This window comes from Monodelphis domestica, chromosome 2, assembly GCF_027887165.1.
Source record: "Monodelphis domestica isolate mMonDom1 chromosome 2, mMonDom1.pri, whole genome shotgun sequence".
NCBI lineage: Eukaryota > Metazoa > Chordata > Mammalia > Didelphimorphia > Didelphidae > Monodelphis > Monodelphis domestica.
In genome coordinates this window covers 81,872,436-81,892,701 of record NC_077228.1, presented here as the reverse complement: position 1 = coordinate 81,892,701, position 20,266 = coordinate 81,872,436, and the positions used below count along the sequence as shown (strand labels likewise).

At 35.4% G+C, this 20,266-nt stretch overlaps 1 protein-coding gene across 7 annotated transcripts in view; it reads right to left on the bottom strand.

Annotated features, from left to right (window-relative positions):
* The window catches only part of C2H1orf21 (chromosome 2 C1orf21 homolog), a 294,516-nt gene that overhangs the window by 101,425 nt on the left and 172,825 nt on the right, over positions 1-20,266 (bottom strand). For all 7 annotated transcript variants that reach the window (XM_056815641.1, XM_056815645.1, XM_056815644.1 and 4 more), the window contains one exon: positions 16,177-16,271. In XM_056815641.1, the coding sequence (XP_056671619.1) occupies positions 16,177-16,271 (95 nt within the window). The remainder of the gene's footprint in view (positions 1-16,176; positions 16,272-20,266) is intronic.

Here is a 20,266-nt window from a genome sequence, read left to right as displayed (position 1 = left end):
CTGTGACATCAAGATCTGCTTGCTTTAATTTTTCATTATCTACAACTTCATAATCCCTCACTCACTGCTATAGTTCACTATCTTGGACCTAATAACACTCAAATCTGTAACCTCTACATATTATAATTTTCTATTTCTCCCATAAGCTCAGCTCTTCTCAAAATTTCCCTGCTGCTTTGGAGCCATTGGTCACCCAGGTTCATATTCTGAAAGTCATCTGTCTCAGTCCCAATACCCATTAAGTTGCCAAGGTCCACTATGAAGTCACCTCTCACATGTAGATGTGAGATTCCCTCCAATTATATGTCTTATTAACTACTCTTGTTTAGACCATCTTTGCCTTTCATAGGTTTATTGTAATACCTTTTTAATTGGTGTCTCTTCCTCCATTTTTTTCAGTACTACAAGAAATCTTTCACAGTAGTTCGGAGTAAACTTGCTTGATATTCAGATCTGACAAGATCACTCTCTTAGGCTCGGAAAAAAAAAAAAAAGCTTTAGCAACTCCTCATAAAGTCCTTAGTCTGGCATTAAAAGTCTTCCTCTTACAGTTCCAATCTACTTATCTATTCCCATTCACACATTCTACAGTCTAAACTGGACAACTAGCTGTTTTTTAGACTCAACATGTTAGCTCCAAATCTGTAATTCACAGAAGCTGCTCTCTTACCTCAAGAATGTACTCCCTGCTTCAACTCTGCCTTTCATAATCTGTATCCTCCTTTAAGAAAGGCTTAGGTCGAAGGCTACTACTTTCTTTGATTTCCCTAGTTCTTAGACTCTTTTTATTAACAAAATTTTCTTTTTTTAAAATTCAGTTTTCCTTCCCCCCAATAAAGTAAGAAAAACAAAACTATTACAAACTTCTTTGGTCAAGTAAAACAAATACCCACATTGTCAATGGACCCTTCCACTGTACTCAAAAAAAGTCTCAATCTGCATTATTAAACCATCTCTCTCTACTTGGAGACTGAAAGCATGTTCTATTATTGGAATTATGGTTGGTGGTCATTGTATCAATCAGAATTCTCAAGTCTTTCAACATTGGTTGTTTTTACAATATTGTGATAATTGTGTCAGTTTTTGGCTTGTTCACTTCATTTTGGATCAGTTCAGAGAAGTTTTCCCAGTTTTCTCTGACACCATCCTTTTCATCCCCAAATTTTCCATGTTCACTTTGCTTCATCATCTTCTCTTGTCTTTTTCACTTCCTACCTTATATAATATGTGTACATGGTGTGTATATAAGGTTGCAGAGGCAGTATTTCTTTTTTCAGTCTGAAAACCCCTCAAGTTTAGCACAGGGTTCTGAACATAGAAAATGTTTCTTTAATTGAATAGAATTGGTCTTGGGCTGATAGAAAAAAAAAACAGAGAAATTCTTGAAATTGTGCTGAATTCACTCAGTGTAGATTTATGAAACATAACTTCTGTTAAGTTTACAAAGTTTTTCAACAATCTTACTCTTTTCCTATAGGCTTTCTATCTTAATTTCTAAAACTACCATTCTAAATCATTCCATTTTCCTCTTTCTGCAAGGCTTCATTCAACCTGTCTACCTCCCCATTAACCACTCAGAATAGATTTAATGTTAAGTAGTAGAAATGTAAAATCCTTTATTTTTTAGAGTTGAGGGTCACCCAAAAGATAATGGAAAGATACAGTTTGGGTTCAAGTAGGCTTCAGCTTATTTCAAATATAATCTATGTGTAAGAAGTAGCATAAGAGATATCATCAAGAAATTTCTAATAGAAAAAAGAAATGGGCTGGTCATAAAGAGAGAGTACCAGGTGCTACAATGTTAACTCCAAATTGCAAAAACTCAGAGAAAGGCTCCAGTATGTTGGTAAACCCTCTGTAGAAGGTTCACAGAAGAATATAGACAAGAGGAGCCCAGATGAGAAGACATGACTAAGCTCTATTCTAGTCCATGTTGATATTTCAATATTAAAATGCTAAAGAGTCTAAGCAGCATATTTTCCTTTTTTTAGAACAGAGAAACAATGATTAAGTGTCACAGGACCCAGGTAGTAGGCAAATCAGGAAAATTAAATTGGTTCTATTATGAACAAGAAATAGGCAGTTATTTGATGGCATTTTAATAGATCTAATATGATGTTGACAAGCTAAACAATGAGTACTTACAAGAGGGAAGATTAATAGACTTTTATGCCTGGTTATCTATTCCTATCTTGCCAACATTGTGAGGACAAAGGTCTTTCAGTATTATCAAGAATTTTGAAAATCAAACTTGAATTAGGTTTATAAATCTGTGATGTACATTAATGAGGCATATAGCTGAGGTTACATGAAAAAATAAAGAAATATAATCTAACATTTTCTCTAGGAAACATTATTATTTGTGTAATTACCTTCAGAATATAAATTATTAATTTTTTGGACAAACCACCTCATTAAGTTTTCTAAAACATAAGTGAAACTATACGCCTTGGATTTATTTTTAGCATCCCACTGGGGAGGAGAAAGAAATCTGAACAGCCTGCAGAAAGAGCATATCACCCCTTACTGTATTATATGTTAGCTACTCATGCAATTCAGGTTTCAAGATTATGGACAAAAATCTTGCTAGTATTCATTTTCCACACTCTGCCACTTCTTACTGTAACAACTGGGTAACAATATCCTGCCCTTTTAGTCTGATCAATAGGACTAATGAACCAAGATAATACACCATACAAATAGCACCATGATTTGAGGAAGGCTTTCCTTCACCAGGATCTGTGCTTGAATACTAGGCTATCACTATTTAATGGGGAAGAAGCCAAAATTCAGGCTGTCTATTATCCTTGCTTTTTGGAGTGGCAGTAGTTAATTAGAAAAGGCAAAAAGGAGACAAATCACCCTCTGCTGGGAGGGAGGAGGATGTGGTCAAGTATGTGAACCACAATTTATATTTATACAACACTCTGCATCTAAGGAAAACATGTTTAACAAAGAATACATTTCAAAACAATACTGGGAAAACAGAAGTCATCATAACAGCCCTCAGCCTTTAAAGCCTTTCAGCAACAACTCACTGCTTGGTTCACTTTTAATACATTGACTTTATAGTGGTTATAACCAGGACCAAGGGCCAATCTATAAATGGGAGACTAATGTGCAAACATGAAAAAGAGAATGTCAAGAAAAAAAGCAGATATATGAAAAATGTCTAAAGTTGCCACTTGTGAACTTGAGGTCACTTTCTCTAGAAATAGTAGAGATGGTATGATTTGAAATAAGGTTTTTAATTATGTCTTGGCATAGTGGACTGCATTCTGGGCTTGAAGTCAGGAATACCTGCATTCAAATTCTGCTTCTTATTCTTAGTAGCTGTGTGATCTTGGGCAAGTCACTTAATCTCTGTCTGCCTCAGTTTCCTCTACTGTAAAATGAGGTTAATAATAGCACCTATCTGTGCAGAGTTTTGAGGATCAAGTGAGATATTACTTGGAAAGCACTTAGCACAGTGCTTGGACCAGAGGAGGCACTTCATAAATGCTTATTCCCCTTTCTGTCCTCAAATAGTGACTGATGCAAATCCTCTAAGAGTCAGTTTATGGTCACTGCAGTGATGACCATACATTTGTTTTTTTTTATTGAGTAATACTGAAATATAGTATATTACTAATCTCTAATCATACAAATGATTAGATGTTGAGCATCAATGCTCTCCTTACTCTTTCCATATTCCCTGTAAAGAAGATTCATGGATTTCAAGTGTCTTACATATTTATACTATGTCAGCAACCAAACCTGGAACAGAATGTCAATGGCCATAATATCTGCCCATTTAATAGGTTTCTTGGATCATATGCTCGGTTATTTACTTTTTATGCAACCAACACCTGAGTTCATGATAGCTGATTAATCAGATCCCTCCTCCTTGGAGAGCTAAGTTCCTCCAATCCTGGTCTACCCTAAAAACAAAGAATACCACCATCTCCAGAATCATCTCAAAGACTTTGAAAACTACAATCAGAGCAGCTTTATAGAAGCTAATACACACAAACTTCTCTCTCATTCCTAATAAGTAACAAAGAAAAAATGCCATGACCATAATTTATTAACATAAGGCTACTATTTTTCTAAGGAGCTGAAAATGTTTCTAGACATTATTTGTAAGCCAGACAACATTTCTCAAGACTAAGGAAGGGGTATGTATCACCCTTACTTTATTGGTTGGACAACCAGGGAAGAGATTATGAGTGTGGGACCAATTGGAAGTTTACTTATCTTCTTTAAAGAAAAGTTAATTAAATCTCCAGATAACTTAGAGCCCTGGGAAATTCTACATTAAGTCTGAAATCACTTAAGCTTTCTAAAAATCCCTCAGAGCAGGGATACAATGAGTTGTACTCAAAGCCAGGTTTCCAATCCCTCCAGGCTAAATTTTAAAAAACAAATGGCCTCTGGGCTTTAAGACTACAAACTCTCTCTCTCTCTCTCTCTCTCTCTCTCTCTCTCTCTCTCTCTCTCTCTCTCTCTCTCTCCCTCCCCCCACTTCCTGCCCTCCTCTTCTTCAATTCATCTTGTATTTACTTTATGTATTTGCTCTATCTCCTCTAAGTCAAGTCAACAAGTATTTATTTATTAAAAAACCCCTTACTTTCTGTCTTAGAATCAAAGTGTATTGGTTCAAAGGTAGAAGAATGGTAAAGGCTAGTCAATGGAGGTCAATTGACTTGCCCATGGTCATGTGTCTAGGAAGTGTCTGATGCTATATTTGAACTCTGAACCTCCAGTTTCTAAGCCTGGCTTTAGAGCCACTGAGCTACTCAACAATCATTTTTTAAGCACCTACTAGGAGTGAGGCACTGTGCTAAGTACTTTCAGTTTAAAGTAAGGTCCTGGGGGGGGGGCAAAGGGTTCTTTCTCCAGTGTTTAGCTCAATAATCTGTGTGTATTAGTAGGTGTTTAGTAAATGTTTCCTGAAATAAAATGAAGGACTTGATGCCTTTCTCTTTAAGAACAGTTTTGTTGCAGTCTCATTATTAAGCAGATCCAGTTTATTTTACCCAAATCTCAATAGTGTTGCCTATTTTAGCCGCTAAGGGAGATTGGGAATTTCCAATAGTAACAATCTCTTCTTTTATATGGCTTTTAAATAAAAATAATCTAACTCTTCATATGAGAAACAGAGAATGAAGGCAACCAAACCTCCCAGGATTATTTTAGCTCACCATTTAATGGTCCTAGGACAAATGAGGACAGAAAAGGAAATCTGTTGGGGTATGAGTTTCTCCATGAAATCATGTGAAAAACAGAATCAAAAGGTTTCTGTTCAGGGGGAAGAACACAGCTCAAGTTCAATTTTTTAAAGCAAATTAATCAAATGTTGTTCCTCTGAAGAAAAAAAAATCAATTTAAACCTAATCCTTTGTTGTAGAGAACAGCACCTTCCACTTATATAAGGATGCAGATAACCAGAAATCCCAGAGAATCTGACCATCTCAGAGCTTGCTACCAATGATGTGGCTTTAGATCTCTCAGAATGAAGCAGTGAGGCAAGGATGATGATCTTGCATGATCTCAGACCAACAGTCCAAGGGGGCTTTCAGAAGCTGCTAAGGTATCTCTTGCCCTTTGGTCCTCACAGTGACACTGAGACCTTCTACAGCTGACTGCTGGCATATATAAATAACCCTGGCACATCCTGCTGACTCCAATGCCTTACTGAACAGCTAGGTTTTATTACTTCAAATGGTGATTCCATGGTGAGTCCAAAGAAGCCTTAGAAAGAACACAAACTGGAGATGAAAAGGATCTCAGAAGTCCTTGAGTCTGACCCTTTCATTTTCCTGATGAGGAAACTGAGGTCTAGAGATGCAAAGTGACTTTCCAAAGGTCACCCAACCCCTATTTGTTAGAAATAGGACTGGAACTTCTGGGTTTTCTGGAGTCCAAGATCAGTTCTCTGTTCACTATGCAATGGCAGCCTCTGTGACTTTCTGATCACAGATAACTTTCAAGGCATCAAATTTACAATCCTGAAAACATGCCTTTCTCATGAGTGAACCCAGCCAAGCACAGTCACTAATGGCAAGATAGCTACTTTGCTCAAGTCCAACACTTTAATATGTGAAACTGAAGTAAATGGATAGAGCACCAACAAAATAGCCTTGGCAATATAGGCAACAGAAATATTTGATTAGAAATGAAAAGTCCATTCTTCTAGTGTACCAAAAGATTCACCTATAGCTGGGGGACTATAGTCAAATCACTGCTTTCTTGTTCATAAAATATAGTAGTCAGACAAAATGGTCTCTATAGTCCCTTTTAATTCTAAAGCTTTTTAATTTTTAATTAACTTTATTTAATTTTCATTTATTATTATTATTATTATTTATTTAATTTTTAATTAACTTTTACATTTTTAAATTAAATTGAATTAAATTTAACTTGATTAAAATAAATATAATTTAACTTTTTTAAAGATCATGGATCCCTCCTCAGAATGTTCTTAAATTAAAAAAATTAAAAAAGTAAAACACAAGGAAAACAAATACTGATACGCCGGTATTAAAATAATTTTATAGACTAAGTTTATTGGGGATGGCTAGGTGGTTTAGAGAGTCAGACCTAGAGACTGGAGGTCTTGGGTTCAAATCTAGTTTCAGAAATGTTCTAGCTGTGTGACCTTGGAGAAGTCACTTAACCTTCATTACCCAGCCCTTATTGCTCTTCTCCTTTATAAACAATACATAGTATTGGTTCTAAGACAGAAGGTAAGAGGTTTTAAAAAAAATCTAGTTTATGGATGCCAGGTTAAGAACCTTTGCCAAGCCTATGATCTCATAATTAATCACTTCTAAGTTTCTAATTATAACATTTTAGGATCCTATGATAATAGTGACTTAGGAATATTTGAAACAAGTCTCTAAATCTGGAAATACTACTGAAACCGAAAGCTTGTCTAATAATGAAAAACTGATTCAAAAGAAATTTCATTTAGACAATGATATCAGCAGATGGCAAATGAAAATCATTGTAAACAAAAGTAAAATTAGTCTTGGAGTTAAGAATCAACCTAGGAAATATATACTAAAATAGAACAATTATTTAAGCCACCTACTGCCTGGAAAAATGATTTAATGATCATTAGGGAGTATAGTCCTGTAAATGTCAGCAATAACTAAGGAAAACAAGATAACACTGTGGATTATATTAACAGAAGGTATTTTAAAAGTATAGAAGGAATGCTATTAACATTATAAGTGCTTACTTTGGAGAGGGCAAGGATGTTAATGGAATTGATTTCCTCCAGAAACCTAGAGTGAATTATTGGTAAATCTTTTATAGATAGCAATGTTAAACAATCTGCATTCTTGAGGAACTCAGAATCCAGGTCTTGGTTCTCTAGTGCCCATCAACTTTTCTTTGAGGGCTATTAACTCAGCTGTGTGGTCTATAGAGACAGGCAAGTTGTTTCCCCTTTTTGAGACTCAGCTTCCTCATCTGAGAAACAGGAATAATAATACTCACATACTTAGCTCATTGAGTTGTTGTGTAGTTGAAGTGAGATAAAAATAAAAATAATATAAATATAAAAATTAAATTTAAATTTAAATTTAAAAATGACAGTAGGGGAAGCTAGGTGGATTATTGGATAGAGCGCCTAGAGTTGAGAGGTCTTGGGTTCAAATATGACTTGGGCATTTAGTAGTTGTGTGACCCTAGGCAAATCACAACCATACTGGCCTTGCCCTTGCCCTTCTGCCTTAAGATCTGTAACTAAAACAGGAAATAAAGGTTAAAAAAGAATAATTGGCAGCTATTATCATGACTATCATTACTGATAAATATCAGGTAAGAAAATATGTGGACCAATAAGTTGGATAATCTAATTAGAGAGAAAATGTTGAAAATGTTGATTTGGATTTTCTAAATGTTTTTTTCAAAGAACTTAAGAACTAAAAATCAAAAGTTTCAAATATATCAAAAGAGGTGATGGAGTTAAATTGGAGTAAAATTAAGGGCTTTTTCTTTTTTTCTTTTTCTGGGGCATTTTTTTTGTTAGTCCATTATAATGTGATGGCGATGGGGGGAGATGCTGCTATTGGGATGATGCCAACCAAGGAAGTAGAATCCAATTGTGGGTGCTAGTGATTTTTCTTTAACCTGATAACTTGTTTTCTTAGGATCACAGACTTAAGAGCTGAAAGGAAATTCAGAGATCATCTCAACCAAGGTCCTCATTTTGCAGATTAGGAAACTGAAGCTCAGAGTCCAACATCAAGTCAAAAGAGTATTTGATAGAGTGAAACTACTTGTGAGACCCTGTACTAAGGGCTAGAAATAAAAAGAAATGTAAAGAAAATTCCTGCCCTTGATGAGCTCACATTCTAATAGAGTAGAAAATATTAAAACAACTTTGTACAGAAAGAGTATACATAGGATAAAGCGGAGGAGATCTCAGAGAAGGGGTAGGGTGACACGGTCGGTCCTGCATTTCAGGAAGCTCACTTTTGGCAGCTGAATGCAAGATGGATTGGAGGAGGGAAAGACTTGAAGCAGGGAAAGCAACCAGACTGTTACTGTAATATTCTAGGGACGAGGTGATCAGGGCTTCTGCATCAGAATAACAGCTGAGTCAGAAGAGAAGGGGCCATAGAGCTCCTCAACTCTCCATATAGGAATGCTCTCTGTAAAATGATCTCTGCTCTGATAGAAGAGTCTGTTCTTTTATTTACTAATAAGACAAAGTCATTTGCCATACAGCAGCTTCTCAGTGATAGTCCAAAAACAAACAAAACCCAGTACTTAAAATGCAAAAAAACTTAAGAATAAAAAATAAAGCTCACTCACAAAGTTTAGGTTCTCTGATATGTCACTGAATATAGTTACACTGATCAAGATTTTGTCAATTATGTAATGATTAGTCATGAAAGGATCAGAAAAGATTATGTAAAAAAATAAGTAGCCCACCATACAGCTGACAGAATGCTATTCTGTTTTTCCTCTTCAAAGAGATCAAACAAATAAGTAATAAAAACTAATGCTTTGCTTGATCATAGAGTACAGAACTAGGAATAATGGGCAGGAGTAACAAGAAGGAAACATGGGTTTGATTTAGAAAAACACTTTGTCTTACATGAACTGATACAAGGGAAAGTAAGAAGAAACATGGAGAATATTATACACAGGATACTGCATAATGATCAATTCTGAATGACTTAGATATTCTCAGTAATATAAGGATTCAAGATAATTCCACAAGAGTTGATGAAAAATTCTATCTGCCTCCAGACACAAAAGTGGATGGAGTCCAAATGGTGACTGAAGCATACTTTCTTAATTATTCTTTTATTTTTAAAGAACTTTTGCAACATAGCTAATGTGAAAGTGTTTTACATGAATTCACATCTATAATCTATATCAAAATGCTTGCCTCCTTAAGGGGAGGGGAGGGGAAATGAGGGAGGGAAAGATTATGTGCTAAAAATTAAAAAGAATATTACAATTTTTTGCTTATATATCTGAGGAAAAAATAAAATAAAAATTAAATGTAAACAAAAAGGAAAAATTCCAAAATTATAATTATCTGAAAATAGAAGGAATGGTCTTCCAGAGGAGGTAGTGGATTCTTCCACAATAGGGATCTTCAGGCAAAGATTAGGTGCCCACTTGTTGGGCATATTATTTCAAAAGGAATTCTTAGTACAGTTTGGATCACATGGTCTCCAACATCCTTTGTAAATCTGAGATATTACTGCCTTGGTCTAAGCGAGAAGGTTGAAGTCTTGCTATCATTTCCTGCATTTCTCTTGTACTTGTACTCTTCTGGGCATGTCACTGACATAATCAGTACTTAATTATTTATTGTTTTGTTTTTCTATTTCACTTGTAAACATTATTTTTGGGGCAATACAGTATCTTATACTTATTTTACACTCACCACATTTCATAGTGTGGTTTAGACCCATAATGGGCACTCAGGTTCAATATTTATTAATTTCCCCCAAAACTTGAGTTTTCTGAGCACTGTGATAAAATCTAGCCTTTTGACACTAATCAAATACATTCAAGTTGCATATTTCAATCTATCTGGTTGACTTCTTTGTCTTGTATTATTTTAGTTCATGGACTCCACATTCCATATTCCAGACAAAATGAACTTTTCTCTCTCCTTTCTTATTTGTCATACATTCTTCCATCACCATATCTTTAGTAATTCCATCATTAAGTGAAAAACTCAGGTGGCATCTCTTCCATGAAGCCTTCCCTGACATTATCCCCTTTCCTCAAATTTCTCTCCTCCTCAAATTTCTTTGGAGTCTTTCTTTCCACTTATCTTGTTCCAGTTTGTCTAATTTTTACTTGCATAGATTCCCCTTCCATTAAATGGTAAGCTCCTTGGAGGAACTAGTTCTGCATTGTGTAGTTGTATTTTTAAAAAACATTCTTGGAGAACAGTACAGGATAATTAATATAGTAAGTGTTTAATAAATGTTTGTTGAATGATAATGAATTGGGGACTTGAATTTTACTGTCTCTAATAGTTGGACAACAAGATTCTTTTCATAATTTTTACCAGTATGAGAAAAAATTCTAATAGTTAACTCAGTCTCTCTCTGTAAGAGAAATATGACATATATGAAGATATTGTCCAAGATAAGTAAAGGAGATAAAAATATCATTTTAAACATTAAGTAGGAAGCCATATCTGAGAAAATTCATTTAAAATTCATTTTCCATTTTTGGCTGAGCTTGATTGCCCATCATGTGATCAAAGCTATTACTAACATTTCCCCATTGATGAATGGTCAAAGGATATGAATGGCTTGTAAAGGAAGAAATCTATAATGTCAATAGCCATATGAAAAATGCTCCAAATTAGAAATAATAGAAAATTAAAGCAGCTCTAAGGTTCTACCTCAGGCCCATGAAACTTGCAAAACCCACAAAAATGACAAATATTGGAGGGATTTTGGGAAAATAGGCACAATAATTTACTACTGGCAGAGATGTGAATTGCTCTAGTCATTCTGGAAAGCCATTTGGAACTTTTCCCCAAAAAGCACTAAATTGTGCAAAACCTTTGACCCAGGAATATGGCTTCTTGGTCTATACTGCAAAGAGATCAAAGAAAGGGGAAAAGAACCCCAATTTACAAAAATATTTATAAAAACTAAGTGACTGCCTATCAACTGGGGATGTTGAACAAATTATGGTATATTTGTGTAATAAAATATTATTGTGTCATAAGAAAAGAGACACCTAGGAAGGCTTGGATGAATTGATGCAGAGTAAAGTGAGAACCAAGAGAACAAATACACAATGCTACAACATTGGAGAGACAAAACTTGGAAGATTAAGAACTCTTATGAATGTAGCAAACAACTATATTTCTATAGGAACAATAATGAGACATATCACTCCTTTTGACAAAGAGGTGATAGCCTCAAGATGCAGTATTTGCAGATACACATTTGCAGATACACAGATACACATGCTATGGCCAGTGGGAATTTGTTTCAACTGACAATTTGTTTATAAGGATTTTATTTTTATTCTCCCCTCCCCCCACTGCCCCAAGTGAGGACAGGTGTTAAGATGGAGAGAAAATTAATGCTTATTGATTGAAAAATAATTTAAAAATATCATCACTAACACTTTAAATTCTCTTCTACCCATAATTTTCTTTGTAGTGATTTCTATAATACCTACATTCATATGTTTTTTCCAGGCTTACTTCCAGGGCACAGAACATTCCTGGAGAAAGTCAGATTTCTGATGCTGTAAAAACTCAATTGGACTCTGAACGATATTCTTTTTATTTTTTTTATCTCCATATTATTCATTCTCTGAATGATATTCTCAACAGAGAGAAGGATAATTATTTCACAGAAATCCTTCAAACATTCTCCATTCTCTCAAGTTCCTGAACCCACCATCTGTCTTTACTCCCTCATTTCTTTACAAAGGATACTGAGGCATGAATTTAAGATCATAAGATTGAAATTTTAGAGTGAGAAAGAAGCTTACAGGTTATCCTCCCCAATCCTCCCTCTCTCAGTTGAAGCAGTTGCTAGAGGTCACACAGGTTGGATGTAAGTGTCAGAGCTTACATTTGGACTTAGGTTCTTATGCTTCAAATCCTACTCTCTTTTTACTCCATCATTTCTCATCTCACACCTCCAAATTCCCCTCTTCACTTATTCTTTTTTCCTTCTTTCTTTCTCAGAAATGTTTCCCTTCTCCTGGCCCAGGGTATTTTTTCTTAGCCTTTCACTACCTCCAGAGAAGTTTCGTGGAGGCTGGACTTTGAAGTAAAGCATTTCAACAGAAAGAGATGTGGGTCAACTCACATTTATTAAACACTTGCTATGCCTTAAGCACTGTGCTAAGCAATGAGGATACAAATAAACAATCTCTGCTTCCAGCAGCTCATATTCTAATGGAGAAAATGACTTTCAAACAATTATGTGTGTACATGATACATAAGGAGTGGAGGCAAAGTAATCTTAGAGGCAAAGCAGTAACAGGCAGATGAGTCTTGGAGCTGGGAAATGCCTCCTTTAGATGACGGGATTTGAGTTGTCTTGAAGGAAGCTAAAGGGAGATTTGAGGAGAGAGCATTCCTGGCATGGGGGGCAATAAATGCAAAGGTTAAGAGTTAGGTCCATGGAATTTCATGTGCAAAGAACAACAAATAAACATCATGGTGGGATCCGAGCATGTGAGGAGAGATGTAAAGTATAAGGAAAAATGGGAAGGGGCTACATTGTGAAGGTCTTTAAATGCCAAAGAGAGGACTTATATTTGATTTGAAAGACAATAGGAAGCCACTGAGATTTATTCCGAGATAGAAAGAGGTGAGAGAGACAGAGAGACAGACAAACAGAGAGAGAGAGACAGAGAGAGACAGAGAGACAGAGACAGAGAGCGACAGAGAGAGACAGAGACAGAGACAGAGAAACAGACAGAGAGAAGGAGTGAATATGGTTAAACCTATGCTTTAGGAAAATATATAACTTTGGTAACTGAGTGAAGGATGGATTGGAATCTGGAGAAGGAAATGGCAAACCACTCCAGCATCTTTGTCAAGAAAACCCCGAATGAAGTCACAAAGAGTTGAACATGATTGAAAACAACTTAAGAACTAATGGATTGGAATGGGAGAAAGTTGAGGCAGAGAGACCAACAGAGGTTACTGCAATAGCCCAGGTTATTAGGACTTTAAGTAGGGTAGGAGTTATACAGATGGAGAGAAGGAGACAATATATAAGAGATGTTGTGAAGGTAAAAATGGTAAGATATGGCAATAATTGAATGCTAAGCAAAAAGATGATAACCTACCTGAAAATAATCAAGAGTTCACTGTAGTAAATTAAATTATACAAACATTTATTAGGCAAGGCAAAATGAATACGAAGACAAAAATGAGACTATCTCTACTGACCTGCCTCTCCTTCCCTCCATTCTAAGGAATTCATATTCTGTCCAGGGATACAATGGGCAAACATATTAGCAAATACTCTTTGACTGAAGGGAAAAAAAGTTTTAACATAAATGAAAGAGCTATTCGGTTGTCTTTGTTTCTGGGTTTTTTAAAATGTTGTTCTGAATAAAAATACCAAGAGGCCACATTTATATAGAACTTTAAATTTTGCACAGAGCTGTATATACAATATCTCATTTGATCCTCAAAAGAACCACATGAGGTAAGTGCTAATATTCCTATATTATTAATGAAGAAAGTAAGACTCAGATAGGGTAAGTGACTTACACAGGGTAACCTAGCCAGTGTATGAGGTCAATAGGCAGTACTAATGGTTCTTGAACTAATTAATTCTATTAATTACTATTGCCTGTAGAAAGCCAGGGACACACACCTGCACAAAGCAGAAACAAATGCTGACTGTAGAGCAGGTGTTGACTGAAAAAAGGTGACATTGGCAATATATTTTGTGCCTATAGAGGGGGAAAAAGCTGTGTCATAAGAGAACACTATTCTTCTTGATGTGGATACCAGAGGCAAAAAGTTGCAGACTAGAAATTTCTCTTAAGAGGAAAACCCAAGACAAAGCCATCGTGTTTAATGACAAGCAACTAGATGAGAATGGAAAGTCCCATGCTGAAGAATTTGTAACTCAAGAGGAAGATGTCATATTTGAAAAAGGGCAAAATGCAGTTAATTCATCAAGATAAAGCAAAGAAATGATTCCTGAAGTTTCAGCTACTCAACTCTTCAATCCTAGGAAGTTTTTGTATAATTACTCAATCACATTATTTATTAGGCAGCCAGGTGGCATAGTGGATAGAGCACCAAACCTAGAGTCAGGATGACTCATCTTCCTTAGTTCTACTCTGACATTAATAGTTGTATGACCCTAGACAAGTCACTGAACCCTGTTTGCCTCAGTTTCCTCATCTGTAAAATGAGCTGGAGAAGGAAATGGCAAACCATTCTAGAATCTTTGCTAAGAAAACCCCAAATGCGGTCACAAAGAATCAGACATGACTGAAACAACTGAGAATACAAAGAAAAAATAAAAACAGCTCCTGCTTATATCCCAATGAGGAAAATAATATATACATAATGCATAGATACAGAGTAGATGGAAGGTAGTCATAGGGGGAAAGTACTAGCAAATCAAGAACATTCTAAATATTATCAAGCTATATATATGTATATATTCTACATTAAAATGCTAGTCTCCCCAAATTCTCATTATAGGAAGGATTAGCTACTGAGATTTAACTGTTATGCTAAAGAACTCCAGATCAAATATTCTGACAACTCCATTTTTGATCATTCAAAGTACATTCAATCCCTTCGAAATCACTCAGACTACTCAGTATCTGAAAGGTAGCACTTCAAATTACAAAATGTACTCAGCTCAGGGACGGTTTGTAAAGAGTGAGTTTGATAAGTTCATCAGAGTATCATAGAAAATGATGGGTTTCAGACCTCAAGAGTTTTTGAATATTGTTCCACATCCCTCAGTTGTGGTTAAAATTAAACACAATATACATAAAATGGGAAAATCTCTTTAAAATAAATGGGCAGGGGGCAGCTAGGTAGCTCAGTGGATTTGATTCCAAGATGGAAGGTAAGGGTTTAAAAAAAAACAACAAATAAATAAAGTAAAATAAAATAAAAGGGCAGATTTTGTGACACTGAAAATTTCTTTGATGAATATTCATTAAGGCATGATGTACAAATGTCAAATGATGTCAAAGATTCCAATTTAGAAACCAAAGCAAAACTGAATATGTACAATTAAAATAGCTTGTTGGTGGGATTCCTAGATATCATTAGTTCTGTCTGATAGAAGTAGAAATAGAGAGCTGTATAATCTTTCCTGTTTATAGAAATAATATTACAGCCTATTTGTATATATTTTCTTTTTTTTTAATCATTTACTTTCTGTCTTAGAATTGATACTAGTATTGATTCCAAGGCAGAAGAGTGGTAAGATCTAGGCAAATTGGGGTTAAGTGACTTGCCCAGGGTCACAAGGCTAGGAAGTATCTGAAGGTCACATTTGAACCCTGGCTTCCTATTTCCAGGCTTTGTTGTCAATCCATTGAGTCACTACACTGTCCTTCTCTTTTTTTTAAATCTTCACCTACTATCTTAGAATATATTTTCTACTGACTTATTATTCCCTTTTTTCCCCAGTAAAAGGTAATGTATCTCCAGGACCTACTTCAGTGCCTGAACATAGTAGGCACTTAATAAATGCTTATTGAATGAAATCAGTAATTATATTTATTTCTCACACTAATCAACACTCATATAATAGTTCATGACACAAATATGAAGTACTGACAAACCTACCTTCAGCCTGAGAAACCTAAGATGTTTTGTTTTGTTTTGCAAGGTATCTAAAAGTAACTTCCTTCAACAACATTATATGCAGAGAATATACAAGTCATCCTCCTTCATCCTGACCTGAATAAAAAGTTAAAAGGGGTGAATATAAAAACATACAAAATTCAACACAGAAGCATTCTCTCTTAACAAGATCAAGCAAGGTCTTATTCAGAGGCAAACAGGATACTGGAAAAATTCTGCAAGCTTCCAGGCAAACTATAAATAGCAAAAACAATTTCAAGAAATCAAGAAATCCTGTTTCTATGGGTGAGTTGTCATTTGAACACAGTACAGATTCTACCACAACAGTATCACCCCAATTCCCTGGGATAGGAGAATCTTATTTTTACCAAGTTTTCTTGGTTCCTGGCTGCTATTTTCTGTTCATCTTCTCCCCCATTTTTCATGTATTTGACCTCTTCCACAGGTTTGATCCTATACTCATCTGAGAAAGAAAAAAAGGAAAACACATTTTAGACAGTTAAACAAGGGAAGAAAAAATGCCTCCCTGAAAAGTATGATATTAGCAACGTTTTTTTTTTTTTGCCTCTTTTGCATAAAGTATATTAAATTCAATAGGAGTGTGAGTTCGTGAGTCCTGGATCTTTTTTTTTTTCTGGGATATGTACTCCTCTATTTACTGGAAAACATTCAGTACCCAGAAAACATTTATAAAAGTTTCATTGTCTGGCACTTTCCCAGATACAGCAAGAGGTGGCAGAAGTAACAGCAGTTCTCCCCCCTCCCCCTTTTCTTTTATAAAGGCTATTAAGTCTATAACTTTACAGGATCACAGCCTCTAATGGGAAACTGGAAGAATGAAAAGAAATCTCTTTACATTTAGCGGGGGTCAAATATGAACACGGTCCTGGAGCAGCAATTTTTCAGACCACACTATCCCCCCACCTTGAAAATGCATGCGATGCCAAGTGGATATTGATTGCCAAAGGTCTAATCCAAACAGATCTGACCATCTAGGAGTTTGAACTCGACGTCTTTGTCACACAGCACTTAGCCCAGCTGAACTCAAAGTGCATAAAAGATTATTGCAAAGTACACAGTTTATCTTAACCTCCAGGTGAACTGTGTGAGTATACACATGTGGATGTGCGATAGGTACCATATAATCCCTACTTGAGAGATGCAAAACTAACACTCAGAAGCCAAGACAATTTGTCTAAGGTCAGAGAGAGTGGCAGTCCCCAGCAGGAAAAAATAGGTCTTTTATTTTCAAACTCAATATTCTATTATTAATGCCAGTCACAAAACCACAATGCTTCCTCATGAGAACTGATACAATATCACACACTCCTACACAATAGAAAACCCTTTGAGCCCAATTTCCTCTCCAGTCAAGCATCTGCTTCAAGGCAATCTACTTGATCACTTCTAGCCATGGTTTCTCCCCCTGTTCAATTTGAATTCCCTTCCTGTCTGGTCCTCCAGGTTTAAAGAGTCCAGAAGATTGCAAAAACTAAGAAGTCTCTGGAGAATTGATGCCTTTCTCTAAGGTGCCTAACTAATGAGAACATATTAAAAGTTACTGAGGTGAGTGGAAAAATAACGAGGGCAGAGCGATGGAGACAACAACCCCGCACTGCTCCTGAAGGACAGATACCTTCCAATTACAGACTTTACTCGAAGACAAATCTTATTTCATCATTGAAAAAGTCACCCATCAAAAGTCAGATTTAGAGTCACCTATAACTGAGGTTTGTTTGTGACATAACCTAAAAATGTTTTCTTGATGTTCCTCTTTTTATAGCAGTCATTTTTGCCCCCACATCCCTTGTAGTGACAAATAGTTAACCCAAACCAACCAATGCAACAGAATAACCAACACAAGTAACAATATGTAACCTCGCCAACTTGCTACTTCTGAAAGGAAAGAGGTGAATTTTCTCCTATCTTCTCTAGGGCCAAGGTTATGGGACAGATTTCTAAGTTGTCTTTAAGTAGGACTCTTCTTTCCCTGCTACTTCATTGAAAGGCTATATATGGTAACACATATATTTTTATGAAAAATGGCTGCCTAAATCATTTACAAAATATCTTGATGAATATAACAGATATAAATAACCTACATTTGTATCCAAGAGGATTAAGCAAATGTCTTATTTTTTTTCTATCTATAGAAGAATAATATCCACTAGACCATTGTCTGCTGTATTGCTTTTCTTTCTTTAGTGGAGAAGAGAAAGAAATTAATTGGAAACTAGTCTGAGATGTAATTAGTGAACACTTTGAGACTGTCAGGAAGGTCCTATAAAATTATATTGTCTAAGCAATATGGGTACTACAAAAGTTTGTATTGTTTTTACACATAATGTAAAGTGACTAAAATGTCTGTCTTTTGACCTAGATTCCATTACTATGCTCATACCCTAGAGGCTAATAATTAGAGTGAAGTCTCCATATGCATACAAATATTTATAATAGCACTTTTTGCAATAGCAAAGAATTGGAAACAAAGCAGAAGCCTATCAATCAGGGAATGACTAAACAAACTGGAATAAATTATGAATATGACAAATACTGAGAAATGTGGAAAGAGCTACATGAACTGATGAAGAGTCAAGTCAGTAGAATCAAAAAATAGTGTACACAGTGACTATAATACTTTAAGTGGAAAGAAGCACAAATGAAACAATCAAACGTGAATGTCACAAGAACATAAAGAATAGGAATGGCTCAAAGTAGGAGATATGAGACGATATCCCTTTGCAGAGAGGTGGGAGGTCCATAAGTATTGTACCCTGCACAAATTTAGAAACTTCATGCCAATTTTCCCCTCTCTTTGGGGAGAGGGAATCTTTAAAAATATTATTTGCAAAATGAGATGGCTCTCTGGGAGGGGGGGGGGAAGGGGAAAGATACTGAGGGAAATTATGACAATATTAAAAAAAAACAAAGGGTTATCAATAAAACTTATTTTTAAAAGTAGAATATTTATATTCTGTACTTTTGTTTGCTATACAGAATAGTTTTGAGGGATGAAAAGCAATATATTTAAGGGTTTAAAAATCTCAGTGCAAATGTTGTCTTATGGACTTGATAATGAAGGTAGTTCCATGGTTAAGAAACATGGTCAAAGATGGGCTATGCCTCAAACTTTATTCATAGATAAGTCATGAAACAATGGAAAATAACCACCATTCTGATCTGGACATATGCATATAAATGCCTGCATAAATATATATATATATGCAATATATATAAATATTTATATATATAAAAATAAATATACGTACAACATATATAGATACAAAGATATATGTATATATGGGGCAAAGTATGACTTAAAATAAAAATTTACACTGTCAAATTAATTAAACAATATTGAAGTCCATGAATAATAAATATTATAGCATAAATATTAAATTTATATAAGCAAAATTACATGACTCTCACCAAAGACTTAGAAAACGTTATCACTGTCATTGAGGATCTCAAAGTAGCAAAGAGAAAAGGGCACAGGTTCTTAGTGAGAAGAATAAGACTGAAGACTCCTGAGCAAAGATTTCAGAAAGGTTCTATTTATCTTATTAAATGAAAAAAATAAACTGAATTCCTTTCCTTGAACACTGTTGTTCCTCTCTCAACCTCACAAAATAGATATTCCTCAGCCAATTATTTTTCAATTTCTATTTATTACCTGAATAATTGTAACTGAAGACATACAACAAGTTTTCAGTAGTTTTCTGAATTTTTTCCTTCAACAAATGATGGCAGGGGCAACTAGGTGGCTAAGTGGATTGAGAGCCAAGCCTACAGGTAGGAGGTCCTGGGTTCAAATTTGGCCTCACATGCTCTCTAGCTATGTGACCCATGGCAAGTTATAACCCCCATTGCCTAGCCCTTGCCACTCTTTTTTTGCCTTGGAACCAACACATAGTATTGGTGAGGGTTTTAAAAATTATGGCTATTGGTTTAAACAATAAATAAATAATAATAATAATAGCTAGCATTTATATGATGCTTAAAGGTTTACAATACACTTTTACATGTTAGCTCTTTCCATCCTTCCAATAACCCTGGGAAGTAATGCTATTATCACTCCCATTTTATAGATGAAGAAATTGAGGCAAACAGCAGTTAAATGGCTTGCCTGTGATCACACAGCTAGTAAATATCAGGTCATATTTGAACTCTAGCCTTCCTGACTTCAGACCCAGTGCTTTGTCCAGCTAGCTGCCTACCATAAATTACTGTCCTAAACCTTAAAATTCTTACCTCAAGACAAAATCATCAATTTAAAAGAAAAGGCAGGTATTATAGAATTAACAACCACAGAAAGTTGTGTTGGAGGACTACTATACAATTGGAGACAAAGAAAAAACCAAAGAGCACAGACGATTGCCATCAGACCTATCATTATTACTTGCACGGCATACTGCACAAAATCCATTACCATGTGAAACAGAGGGTCCTAGATAAAAC